Raw genomic sequence first — 12,305 nt, 5'->3', positions numbered from 1 at the left:
AAGGAAAAGGGACAAAATAATAAGGTATCGTAGGAAAAAAAAAAGTTAAAATAACAAAAAAATTGGATGAACTTTATACTAAATATTCATAATATTTATATGTATGGTTTCAAACTCAAAATATTTTCACGGCCCCATTTCTCAGTCCAAAAGATTTAGATTATGGACAGGACTCAGGTGTATTTAACGTGGCCGAAAGTGGACTCAAAACATAGCAAAATTTATAGCCCGATCCAGAAAAGGCCCAGAGGAAAAAACGAAACCCTCATTTTGCAGTATAAAGAGTTTAGGGTTTTGCGTTATCATCTTCCCTACCTCGAAGCCACACAGAGCACCAGCAGGAATTAGACAGGAAATGGCGCCGAAGAGAAAGACCCCAGTCAAGTCCCGAAATCCAGATCTGATTCGTGGCGTAGGTAAGTATTCCCGTTCTAAAATGTACCACAAGCGTGGCCTTTGGGCCATTAAAGCCAAAAACGGCGGCGTCTTCCCCCGCCATGACCCCAAGCCTAAGGCCCCCGCTGCCGCCGAGAAGCTACCCAAGTTTTACCCCGCTGATGATGTTAAGAAGCCCCTTCTTAATAAGCGCAAGCCTAAACCCACTAAGCTCAGGTCTTTTCTGAATTGATTTGTCCTTTTGTTTGTTTGTTTGTAGATCTCTGAAGATATGTTTCTCTATTGGGGTTTGCTTTTGATGTTCATTTTTTTATTTGTTTAGAGCGAGCATTACTCCTGGGACGGTGTTGATTTTGTTGGCTGGAAGGTTTATGGGGAAGAGAGTTGTTTTCTTGAAGCAACTTACTTCGGGGCTTCTTTTGGTTACTGGTGAGCTTTTTTTCCCATTTTTTATCTCACAGTGGTAATTTTGTTTGTTTAAAAACATGTATTTTACATATTTTTCTGCTGTCCCTTATGCGTCACTGACTCTTCTTTTTGCTGAATGTTTGCTTGGAATTTTTGTTGATGAAATGAAATCAGTAACTGTGAATTGTAAATTTAAAGCATTGCAGCTACTAACAAAGGATGGTTTGTCTAATTCAAATACGAACTGGATGTATGACAACGGTGTTAAAATTGTTCTTACTGATTTTTCCATGCCACTGTATTGCTTCTTTAATTTCAATGTAGTATTTACCACTTAAATTAATTCCATCTTGTTTCCGAAGAAGCACAAGGTGGTTTTACAATTTTCGTGCTGCTTGTGCTTATAGGTTAGATGCTTTCATAGAACAACTCATTTGTTATTCACTATGCCGGCGAATGACTTCTGCTATAATGAAATCATGATTTGGGATTTGCTTGTATCATATATGTTTCTGGATGTAGAATATACATTTGCTTCTTGTGGATTAGGGGGCTAGTTATCATTATGTGTTGGCTGTTCACCATAAACTAATGGATTAGGGGACTAGTTTCTCTTTTGTATTTTGAATATCTTTCATGGTTCATGCTAGTGCTTTCTAAAATTTTGAAATTTAATTTCTTTGCAGGACCATTCAAGATTAATGGTGTTCCTTTAAGGCGTGTGAACCAATCCTATGTCATTGCTACTTCCACCAAGGTTGACATCTCAGGAGTTAACGTGGAGAAGTTTGATGACAAATACTTTGCGAAGGAAGCAGAGAAGAAGAAGAAGAAGGGTGAGGGAGAGTTTTTTGAAGCTGAAAAAGAGGTTAGTTAGTTTGTCACGCTATTTAGTATAATTTAAGGAGTCCTAATTGGGTTTATTTAATTTAATGTGCTTATTGTCTATTCTTTACTTTCCCTTAAAAAATTGTAGGATAAGAAGAAACTGCCTGATGACAAGAAAGAAGACCAGAAAGCAGTTGATGCCTCTTTAATAAAGGCCATTGAGTGTGTCCCAGACTTGAAGGCCTACCTGGCTGCAAGATTTTCTCTTAAGTCTGGCATGAAACCTCATGAGCTTGTCTTCTAGAGGGAATTTACATTTTGTTATGTCATATGCTTTTACTTTGGTATTCTTTTGGTTTTAGAGTATCAGTGGTTGTATTATCAGATTCTATAAGGTAAAAACCTAAATTTTGGGATACTATCTTTTGTTATGCTAGAACTTAAATTTTTACTTATTTGATTGTGTTTTGTGCTAGTCTGATTGGAGCTTGTCAAATTTTAAATTTGATGGAATTGGATACTTCCTGTTATCTGAGTTGCAATTGGCTTCTAGTTTATCATATGGAGGTTGTGGTGGCCAAAAGAAGTATTTTGTTGAGTTGGTATGAAGATATGTGCTCCTTACGGTCGTCCAATCTAAATGAGTTTCTCTATTGATCTGAAAAACATACACAAAGCAGGAATCACGGTTTCTTTTCCTAGTCATTAATGACACTGCCTTGTGTTTGAGCTCTGTAGTTTTCTGGATGTGAGTTAATTTATGGTTCAGAAACTGTAAATCTGGAAGGTCGTATATGTAAGAGTCAACATCATTTATAGATAAAGTAATCAAATAGATGAAAGCCGAGATAAGGAAATGGAATACAGCAAAGCCCCTTAATTTATTGGAAGGACATGGAAAGAAATTTAAAAGAGAATAAAAATCGAAATTGGGGTAACACTAACTCCTATTTCTTCAGAGCATGCTATCAACTGGAGAGGGCAATCTCCTGAAGAAATTGCTTGGTACTGAAGAATGGCGTAGCCAGAATAATCCTGCAACCAAAGCTGTGGTCTTGAATGGTTTCACGTCGAGTGCCACTGCAGCAATTAGGCAGGATATTACTAAGAGGCTGGTCGCTATGGGGTCTCTCCAACTGAGTAGAGCCATTTATTTTTCTTAGTTTTGGAAAACCACAATTTGAAACATTCGAAGCTAGCTAGGTAACATACTTAATTGCTTTAATTCTAAAGAGTGCTAGATTAGACTAAATCCAAGCTTGAAGTGTGCCTCGAAATTATGGATTTAATTAGTATCTGAAATTTAAAAATGCACAATTAGATATTAAAATTTATTTTCATTAAGTAGTTTGCATTTTTAATTAATACCGTTAGTCAAATAGAAGACATGATAAAAAAGAACTAATAAAAATGCCTCACATGTCTGAAAAAATGCACCGTTAATTATTTTAAAATTATTTTTATATGAAAATTAAAACTAAATCTAACATTGTCACATTTTAATAACACAAACACGAATTAAATATTAAAAGTAAAAAACATGTAAACATGTAAAACTAAAAGAGTGATTATCCCGAGTAGCTTACCTAATGGTAATTCCAAAATTTTCTAGAGCAAAAGGCCTCAATTTTATCATCCAATTATCATATGTACCAGAAAAAAAGTATCCAATAATCATAATGCATTAGCCTTTCCCTTAGCCCTCCGATTCTTTTTAATATACCTAATGTTCAAGAGAGTGATCATGGATAACTAAGAGGACATTGCTGTGTGAAAATCTTTTCAATCAAAAGGATGTTGTGTCCTCCATCTATGGTGACAACCACATACAACTTGATGAGATCGTAACATTAGATATGAATCAGTTAGGTCTTTAAGACAGGAATTATGTATATTATTTCTTATGTATTGTTCAAAAGCTTTAATTAATCATTCATGTACCACTACAAAAAAAAAAAAAAGATGTATTATCTATCATTTGTTTGAATGTAAATTTTTAAGAGTTGGATTCTCTTGATCACAGGAAGAATTTTTGGTAATTGTATAACTAAGTCTCAATGGTGATGACAATTACAGGATGCTAATTTTTTGTATATATCAATGGCGACAATTCTAGACAAATAAATTCACTTTGAAATCTATGAGTATAGAATTTCGTCTATCGAATGGGAGACTTCTTCCCAAATAAAATGAATTCGTAACTTTTTTTAAGAAAAGAATATAACCTAGTGTTGTTTATTCTATTTCGATGGGTTCAAACTTGACATAGGCTTTTATTTAAGAAAGCAGGTGTAAGTGTAAGTAATTGAAAACCATTTCAGCATTACAGCTCCAATTTTAACTTACCGTTTGATCCTATACACGGGTCTCTCTTAAGCTAGGAGTACTTGATGATATTTGCTAATGGTATTGATTTTTGCAAGTGAACCTTATTTATTTTGCTTATTGATTGATGTATATTTTCCCTATTATTTTGAATTTCTCTTTTTTCAATTAAAAAAACAAAACTTGTTGGCTAATTCATTAGGTTGAAATATTAAAATGTAGGTACATAATATTAAAATACAAAAAAATCACAAGCCGTCTTAGCTCAGCCGGTAGAGCGCATGGCTTTTAACCATGTGGTCGTGGGTTCGATTCCCACAGACGGCGTTATATATTTAGGTATTTTTTTCAAATGATCAGCGACGTAATATATTTAGGTTTTTTTTCATATGATTAGCGACCCATAAAAATATTTTAGTTATTTTAGTTTGCAATGCCCATTGGTGGATTTTAGATTTTCTTTTATATGATTAGCGGGCCATAGGACAAAAGAAGCCCAACCCAAAAAAGGCCCATAGGAAAAAAGAAACCCTCATTTTGCAATATAAAGTGTTTAGGGTTTTTTTTTTATCAACCTTCCTACCTCAAAGCCACACGCCGCCGCGGTCGCCGCAGCAGTAGCAACTGAGTAAAGGTTTTAGAGGGGAAATGGCGCCGAAAAGGAAGACCCCAGTAAAGTGCCGAAACCCAGATCTGATTCGTGGCGTAGGCAAGTATTCTCGATCTAAAATGTACCACAAGCGTGGCCTTTGGGCCATTAAAGCCAAAAATGGCGGCGTCTTCCCCCGCCATGACCCCAAGCCTAAGGCCCCCGCTGCCGCAGAGAAGCTACCCAAATTTTACCCCGCTGATGATGTTAAGAAGCCCCTTCTTAATAAGCGCAAGCCTAAACCCACTAAGCTCAGGTTCTTTTCTGAATTGATTTGTCCTTTTGTTTGTTTGTGGATCTCTGAAGATATGTTTCTTTATTGGGGTTTGCTTTTGATGTTCATTTTTTAATTTGTTTAGAGCGAGCATTACTCCTGGGACGGTGTTGATTTTGTTGGCTGGAAGGTTTATGGGGAAGAGAGTTGTTTTCTTGAAGCAACTTACTTCTGGGCTTCTTTTGGTTACTGGTGAGCGTTTTTTCTCATGTTTTTATTTCATTGTTGTAATTTTGTTTGTTTAAAACGTGTATTTTACACATTTTACTGCTGTCCCTTGACATTCTTCTTTTTGCTGAATGTTTGCTTGTGGAATTTTTATTGATGAAATGAAATCAATAACTGTGAATTGTAAATTTAAAGCATTGCAGCTAATAGATAACTAATAAAGGATGATTTGTCTAATTCAAATACGAATTGGATGTATGACAACGGTGTTAAAACCGTTCTTACTGAGTTTTCCATGCAGCAATATTGCTTCATTAATATCAATGTAATATTGACGCTCAAATCAGTTCTGTCTTGTTTTTGAAGAAGCACACGGTTGTATTATGGTTATTGTGCTGTTTCTGCGTATAGGTTAGAGGCTGTCATAGCAAAACCCATTTGTCATTCAATGTGCTGGAGAAAGACTGCTGCTATCATGAAATCATGATCGGAGATTTACTTGTATCATATAGTTTTCTGGATGTTGTATCTATATTTGCTTCTTCTGGATTAGTGGGCTAGGTTATCATTACGTGTTGGGTCTTTGTCATAAAGTAGTGGATTAGGTGGGTAGGTTCATACTAGTGCTTTGCTAAAATTTGGAAATTTTATTTCATTGCAGGACCATTCAAGATTAACGGTGTTCCTTTAAGGCGTGTGAACCAATCCTATGTTATTGCTACTTCCACCAAGGTTGATATCTCAGGTCTTAACGTAGAGAAGTTCGATGACAAATACTTTGCCAAGGAAGTAGAGAAGAAAAAGAAGAAGGGCGAGGGAGAGTTTTTTGAAGCTGAAAAAGAGGTTAGTTAGTTTGTCCTGCTATTTAGTGTAACTTAAGCAGTCCTAATTGGGTTCATTTAATTTGATGTGCTTATTGTCTGTTCTTTTACTTTCCCATAAAAATTTGTAGGATAAGAAGAAACTGCCGGATGACAAGAAAGAAGACCAGAAATCAGTTGATGCCGCTTTAGTAAAGTCCATTGAGGGAGTCCCAGCCTTGAAGGCTTACCTGGCTGCAAGATTTTCTCTTAAGTCTGGAATGAAACCTCATGAGCTTGTCTTCTAGAGGGAATTTTGCATTTTGTTATATCATATGCTTTACTTTGTTATTCTTTTGGTTTACGGTATCAGTGGTTGTATTATCAGATGCTATAAGGGAAAACCTAAATTTTGGGATGCTATCTTTGTTATATAAGAACTTCAGTATTTCCTTATTTGATTGTGTTTTGTGCTATTGTTGTCAAATTTTATGTACGATGGAATTGGATACTTTTTGTTATCAAGTAGCAATAGGCATCTAGTTTATCCTATGGAAGTTTGTGCTGGCCAAATGAAAGTAAAATTTTGAGTTGGCACTCGTTGCTGAATTACTGAAACTAATATATAAATCCTGTTTCTCATTTACCGGAGTAAACATCATTTGTAAATAAAGTAATTAAATAGATGAAAGCTGAAATAAAGAAATGGAATACAACAAAACCCCTTATTTTATTGGAAGGACAAGGAAAGAAATTTAGAAGAGAATAAAAATCGAAATTGTGGTAAAACTAACTTCTATTTCTTCAGAGCATGCTATCAGCTCGAGAGGGCAATCTCCTGAAGAAATTGCTTGGTACTGAAGGTAGCTTGCTCCGGAACCTGGGATGGCGTAGCCAGAATAATCCTGCAACCAAAGCCATGATCTTGAATGGTGTCACATACAGTGCCACTGCAGCAATTAGGCAGAATATTACGAAGAGGCTAGTTGCTCTGGGGTCTCTCCAGCTGAGTAGAGCCAGAAATCTCTCCCCTTGAGTTGCCATGTCTCCTACCACTGTCTGAATTCTTCCCGCCACACTTCTAAGCCTGTCATATCTCATCCTCACTACATCTTGAGCCTTGGATGTTGGGAAAGTGTCGAACTCTTCATCCAGTTCATCTGGGTGAACTACTTCTGCCCATGACAGCTTGGTGTCCATGTGAGGAGGATGCCTTGGTCGGAACCGGTAATTCCAAATCCCAATAAGAAACATGTATAAGAAAATGGTTGGCAGGATTAATTCTGGATAGCAGATCAGTATGAAAAACAGTACATGTACTAGAATACTAGTGACAGGATTCTTCCAGTGGCAAACATCACCAAGCCACTTGCTCATAGCTATCACGCCCGAAAACAGTGAGACAATTCTGAAGAAGTTAGCTTTGCTTCTTCTCATGCTCCACATGTGGGAATCCACATCCAACATATACTCCACAACCTCTTTCCTCAGCGGTGGCTCAGCTCGGCCAAGCCTCACTGCAACAATGTTCATGGCCTGATATCTCAGGCTATCCAACTGGTTCACAGTGAAGGGATGCAAATAATGCATTTTTGGCAGCAAGGGATGCCAATAGAGGTAAATCATATTTGCCAGAGAGAGGCACGTGAACCTAACTGCTAACTGAAGCTCCCCCATCTTCTTCAATCCAGATGTTTGTAGAACAAGAAGAGGGTAAGAGTTTGTATAAATCCTATCTGTTTCCAGGGTAGATAGTCGAATTCTTACCTTTCCTATTCTGGAATCATTTTTACCTCCACTACCTGAAGCTGGTTTTTCACTCCCACCCAAGTGGCAGTTGTCAAAAACTCCCAATGTGATTACTGTGCAAGGGTCATAGACCTCCCAAGTGTATTGCTCGTTCCATTTCGGATTGAAGCTTTCCATTATAGTTCTCGTGCGAACCCACTTCTGCCCATATTTTGCCACACAGTAAGCATCCGTGGTTCCCCTGCCATCTTTGGTCTTCATCGGTTGAAGACCTTGAGCACTTAAGATGCCCACTTCCAGGATCCCAATTGGGTTCTTCCAAAGCTGCCTGGCAGTTGGCCTTTGGTCACTTATATACATGGTCGATTCATCCAGCACATGGTAAGCTCCTTCAAGACATACTCTAAGGTGAACCCTGCTTGAAAATTTGAGTTCGTGCCTCTTGTCTCCCTCCAGAGCACCAAATCCAAATTTTTCGAGGTTGCACCATTTTGAATGAACTGGCCGATGATCCAAGCGCCGTTCAAAGTCGTGGAGGGGCAAGATTAACCTCCCCATAACTTCATCCTTTGCAGAGGTCACTTTATTTTCAACTGTTAGATACAGTTGCTCCTCGAAAGGTTCAGCTGCTACGAATATTAAATCTTCATTCCACATGGGATTTATCGTCTTCTGGGGACATAGCTTGGTTTTGAGTATTTGGTTTCCAACTTGAGCCTTAACAAAAGCCTGTGGTAATTGGCTTCTGTCATGTGGCTCTACATCTTGAGCTTCAATCACGTTCACTCTGAGGTACCACAGTTTTGGAGAGACGTAAACCTTTGATCGGATATTGAAAACACCCTCTCCTTGAACCGAAGCAGCATCGGTATGCCAGGCTTCTGGAAAAGCCTCATCAGCTTGTGTTCCCATCCAGACCGCAAGCATAACCTCTCCTTTCACCTTGCTATCCCCTCGACGATGTTCTAATCTATACCATTGTGGTGCTAAAGGGCTATCAGGTGGAACCCTTGTGGGCACTTCGTTCATGTCGAAGATCACCTTTCCTACATAATCATCTCTGCCGACCATCTCCCTATCCCTGACAAATACCTCTAGAATTGAAGACTGCAACTTCTCCTTTGAGAATGCAAAGACTTGGTTCCATTCCGGGTTTGTTTTCTTCTCAAAATGTTGTGTTTTTCCTTTATAATTCCCCAGCTTCACTTCCACATAAGGATCAATGTTTCCGGTGACAGGATTAGTTGGCAGATCTTTGGCTTTAACAACCCTGACATACAGATAAAACATCTGTTCAACGAGATCATAAGTGCTTGTTGCTCTTTCACTGCTAATCCAACCACCACCGCCGCGCATTCCTCCATGAGGCCATCGTTCTCCTAGCTGGGGCTTTGTGTCCTTCAATTTGAACTCTTCTTTCTGGTTAGCAGCGGCAGCTGGATTCATTGGTGCAAGACTTTGAGTCACCTCTTGTGCTGGTTTTTGCCTAAGGAAATTCTGTGTTGATTAAAAGCTCAAGGAGCTGTAAGTGCTAGGTTCTGGAGCCAATTTTATGTTTCCTCGAACTTTCTATCTCTGTTGGACTTGGGAGCCCTGTAAGCTGTCAAATGAAGTATAGGGATTGCTTTCTAGCAATATACTTCTATTGTAGCTTTAATCACTGAAGCTGAAAGATTAGCACCAAAAAAAAGAAAAATAGAAGAAGAGAATTTTCACTTTAAGGACAGGAAGACAGTTATCAATGCTACATGAAAATATGGATTCTAAAGTTCTATAGCTCACCTCGGAATACAAGAAAAAACTTCTCTAATTGGAACTGATCATAATTGTCTCTCCTTTATTGACCTATATAGTGGAATTCAAATAATGGATTCTTAACTTCCCAAGAAAGTTGCACACACAGATCTTTTTCTCTCTAGACAGATAGCGGTCTCATGGTTTTGGAGGCATTTGGGACCCTTTGAGGTTGATTTGGAGCTTCAGGTTTCAAAAGGGTTTCAGGTACTGTTTCGAGTTTTTGCCGATTTCCTAGAAACAAGTCATGCTATTAGTTTTCTCCAATCCCTGGGGTTTAACATTGTGAGTCTATTACCTCTCGCTACCTCCCTCATTACACTTTTTCTTTTGCTTTACTGTTAAGAAAAAGAATCTTTATTTTTCAAAGAAAAAGGTAAGCAAAAAGAATGAACAAGGCTCATATTGAAGATTAATTGCTGGGAAGGAAAGTCCTAGCTAGGAAAGGCATTACAATACATGAGCATCCATACTTAATCTGAGAGCATAGAGAACACTAGAATTCTATGTACCTGCAAAAGATAGCTGATGCCCCACTTGGGTGGACAAAGAAAACCTTTTGACATTTCGATATAGGGTGAGAGTAAGTGCATCCTCACTTTCCTAGATTCTTTAAGCTTTCATTACTTTGCTAAAATTTGTCAAACTGCAAAAGCAAAAATGCTTAAACTACCCTCCCCTCAAGAGAACTAGGATGCTGCCAAGTCTTATAAGGCAAGGGTATTCTCGTAATTTTAGCTGAGTTGCATCACTTTGCATTTGGCCTCTGATTGTGGACAGTTTTCTTCTTTCTGAAAAACAGCTAAGGGTGAGTTAAAGCTAGTAAAACAGATAAAGAAGTTGAATGAGCTAAAAGCAGTGTCATGAGAGCTTAAAGAAAAGCAAAAGGAAAGTAGAAAGGCTTAAGTGTATATATATGACCTTACATACAAAGATGCTTTTGCCCATTATTCTCCATCTTTATTCCAATCTTTAATTAGTTTTTTCCTACTGGCATCTTGAACTTGGAATTTGGTGTCACTTCAACCTGAGCATTTCTTAGTTGTTTATCATATTTAGCAGGGCAAGGCCTCCATTGTGCTATTATTCGCTGACTTGTCAAGAGGAGACTAACCCAAAAAAATAAAAATACAACAGAAATTACATTTAAATATATATAAAACAATGGGTAATCTTTTCTGCTCGTGTAGAAATTCCCTATTGCATGTGCATATCTTTTTATCCAGAACATAGGGAGTTTAAAGTTGTTTTGAGCAGACAGATGTCTTTCATTGTGGAGCATCTTAGGCCTTGGATTACTGCAATAAATGTTGCAGCTTTCATGATAAGTAACTAGGAGGTATATAAAGGGGGAAAAATGTTCTTCTAATGAGTGGAGAATGATGGCTACATTTTTTTTTTCTTTAGGAAAAGCATTTATGGCCATGAGATAATTGTGTTTTTTTATGCCTTAAATCATTCTATGATAATGAACTATTATTACTTAGTGAAAGGAAAGTGATTTTAAACCTGTACGAGTGTATACTCGGTATACTTGTTAGTATTAGCTTTTTTGTCTTAAATAAATTTAAATCTAACTCTTTGAATAAAAATATGTGGATACAATATAAGTGTTTTGATTTTTAAAAAATAATAATTTTTTTTTTTGTTAAAAAAATTATTTTGCTTTAATAATAAAATCTCTCTCTCTCTCTCTCTCTTTAAAAAGAAATCACGCTATAAGGATGTTGCTTGAAATATTTTAGTACTTGTCAAATTTTGTATAATTCTTAAAGTGTGTATAATTTAGCTTCAAACATGAAAAATTCAGAAGAAATTTACATCTATGGTATTTCATTTAAGATAAAAAACATAATTTTTAATGAAAGAACAAAGTATATGTAGAGTTTTTAGGCAATACTTAAAAAAGTTTTTAAATTATTTAAAAAAATTTAAATTTTTTTTTATTTCTTTAATACGTTCAATTAAGTTTTTATACTTTTTTTAAGTCAAATAAATTCTTTTATTTAATGATTGACTAATTGTTATTAGTTAAAATATCAATTATCTTCGTATATCACGTGACGTTAATGTGATATATTGATATGTTATAATGATTGATAATGTGACATGTTGATATGACATGATCATATAAGACATTTTCATCTTTTATGTCAATGACAATTTCATGTCACATAATTATAAAATGACAAATGATATTTTAATTAATTATAATTAATTAACTATTAATTATAAAGACTTATTTGATATAGAATAAACTTATAAAGACTTGATTGTACGTAATAATAAAATAAAAATTTATTTAAATTTTCTTGTGTTAGAAATGTTAGCTCAATAATAATGAGAAAACCTCCAAGAGAGAGGGTGAATTGAATTTATAAAAATTCTTTAAAACAAATTAAACTTTTAATAAAGGCAAGCTTGAAGATAAGTTTCTCATATTTATTTTTACTTTAAAACATGTCAAAAGTAATTTAATAAGCAAATTAGTGAACAAAAAGTTGAAAATAAATTTCAAACTCTTTAAGGCAAAAAGCACTAGTGTAAAATTTTCACAAATTTTCAATCAAGTCAAGTTTAAAATAATTTTCACAAATTTGTTTTTCTATCAAAGTATGTCAAAAATAATTTGAAGAGTAAATTAGGAACAAATTTGATTAACTCTTTAATGTAAATGCATAAATTCAAGGAGTGAAAAATAATGAGCAAAAATATAAAGAATTTATAGAGGTTTGACTCTCTATATAGGTGCCTACTTTCTTTTCCTTAGTAAGTTAAGGAGTTTTAAATTCACTATGAAAATATTTTTTTAAGGGTAAAGCATAACCTTTACAATACTTTTTTTCGAGATCAAGCACAACCCACATAATGCAATGTCTTTTATGGATCAAGCACAACCTTTTTACTTTTTTCT

The 12,305-nt window shown here is 35.9% G+C and overlaps 3 protein-coding genes and 1 non-coding gene across 4 annotated transcripts; 3 read left to right on the top strand and 1 right to left on the bottom strand.

The window, feature by feature from the left end:
- On the top strand, nt 291-2,162 carry LOC18599068 (60S ribosomal protein L6). Its single transcript, XM_018121131.1, has 4 exons — nt 291-612; nt 719-825; nt 1,491-1,672; nt 1,781-2,162. Exons 1-4 carry the CDS (start codon nt 356-358, stop codon nt 1,934-1,936), a joined length of 702 nt encoding a protein of 233 aa, XP_017976620.1. The 5' UTR covers nt 291-355; the 3' UTR covers nt 1,937-2,162.
- On the top strand, nt 4,212-4,284 carry TRNAK-UUU. The gene has a single exon. It is a non-coding gene; the product is annotated as a tRNA-Lys (tRNA).
- LOC18599067 (60S ribosomal protein L6) lies at nt 4,359-6,324 on the top strand. Its single transcript, XM_007028875.2, has 4 exons — nt 4,359-4,862; nt 4,966-5,072; nt 5,710-5,891; nt 6,001-6,324. Exons 1-4 carry the CDS (start codon nt 4,606-4,608, stop codon nt 6,154-6,156), a joined length of 702 nt encoding a protein of 233 aa, XP_007028937.1. The 5' UTR covers nt 4,359-4,605; the 3' UTR covers nt 6,157-6,324.
- Nucleotides 6,555-9,858, bottom strand: LOC18599066 (FT-interacting protein 1). Its single transcript, XM_018121109.1, has 2 exons — nt 9,380-9,858; nt 6,555-9,263 (listed from the first exon to the last, which is right to left on the bottom strand). Exon 2 carries the CDS (start codon nt 9,041-9,043, stop codon nt 6,653-6,655), a length of 2,391 nt encoding a protein of 796 aa, XP_017976598.1. The 5' UTR covers nt 9,044-9,263; nt 9,380-9,858; the 3' UTR covers nt 6,555-6,652.

Source organism: Theobroma cacao, chromosome 5 (assembly GCF_000208745.1).
Source record: "Theobroma cacao cultivar B97-61/B2 chromosome 5, Criollo_cocoa_genome_V2, whole genome shotgun sequence".
Classification (NCBI taxonomy): Eukaryota; Viridiplantae; Streptophyta; class Magnoliopsida; order Malvales; family Malvaceae; genus Theobroma; species Theobroma cacao.
Note: the sequence above shows the minus strand (reverse complement) of the source record. Positions and strands in the feature narration are given on the sequence as shown.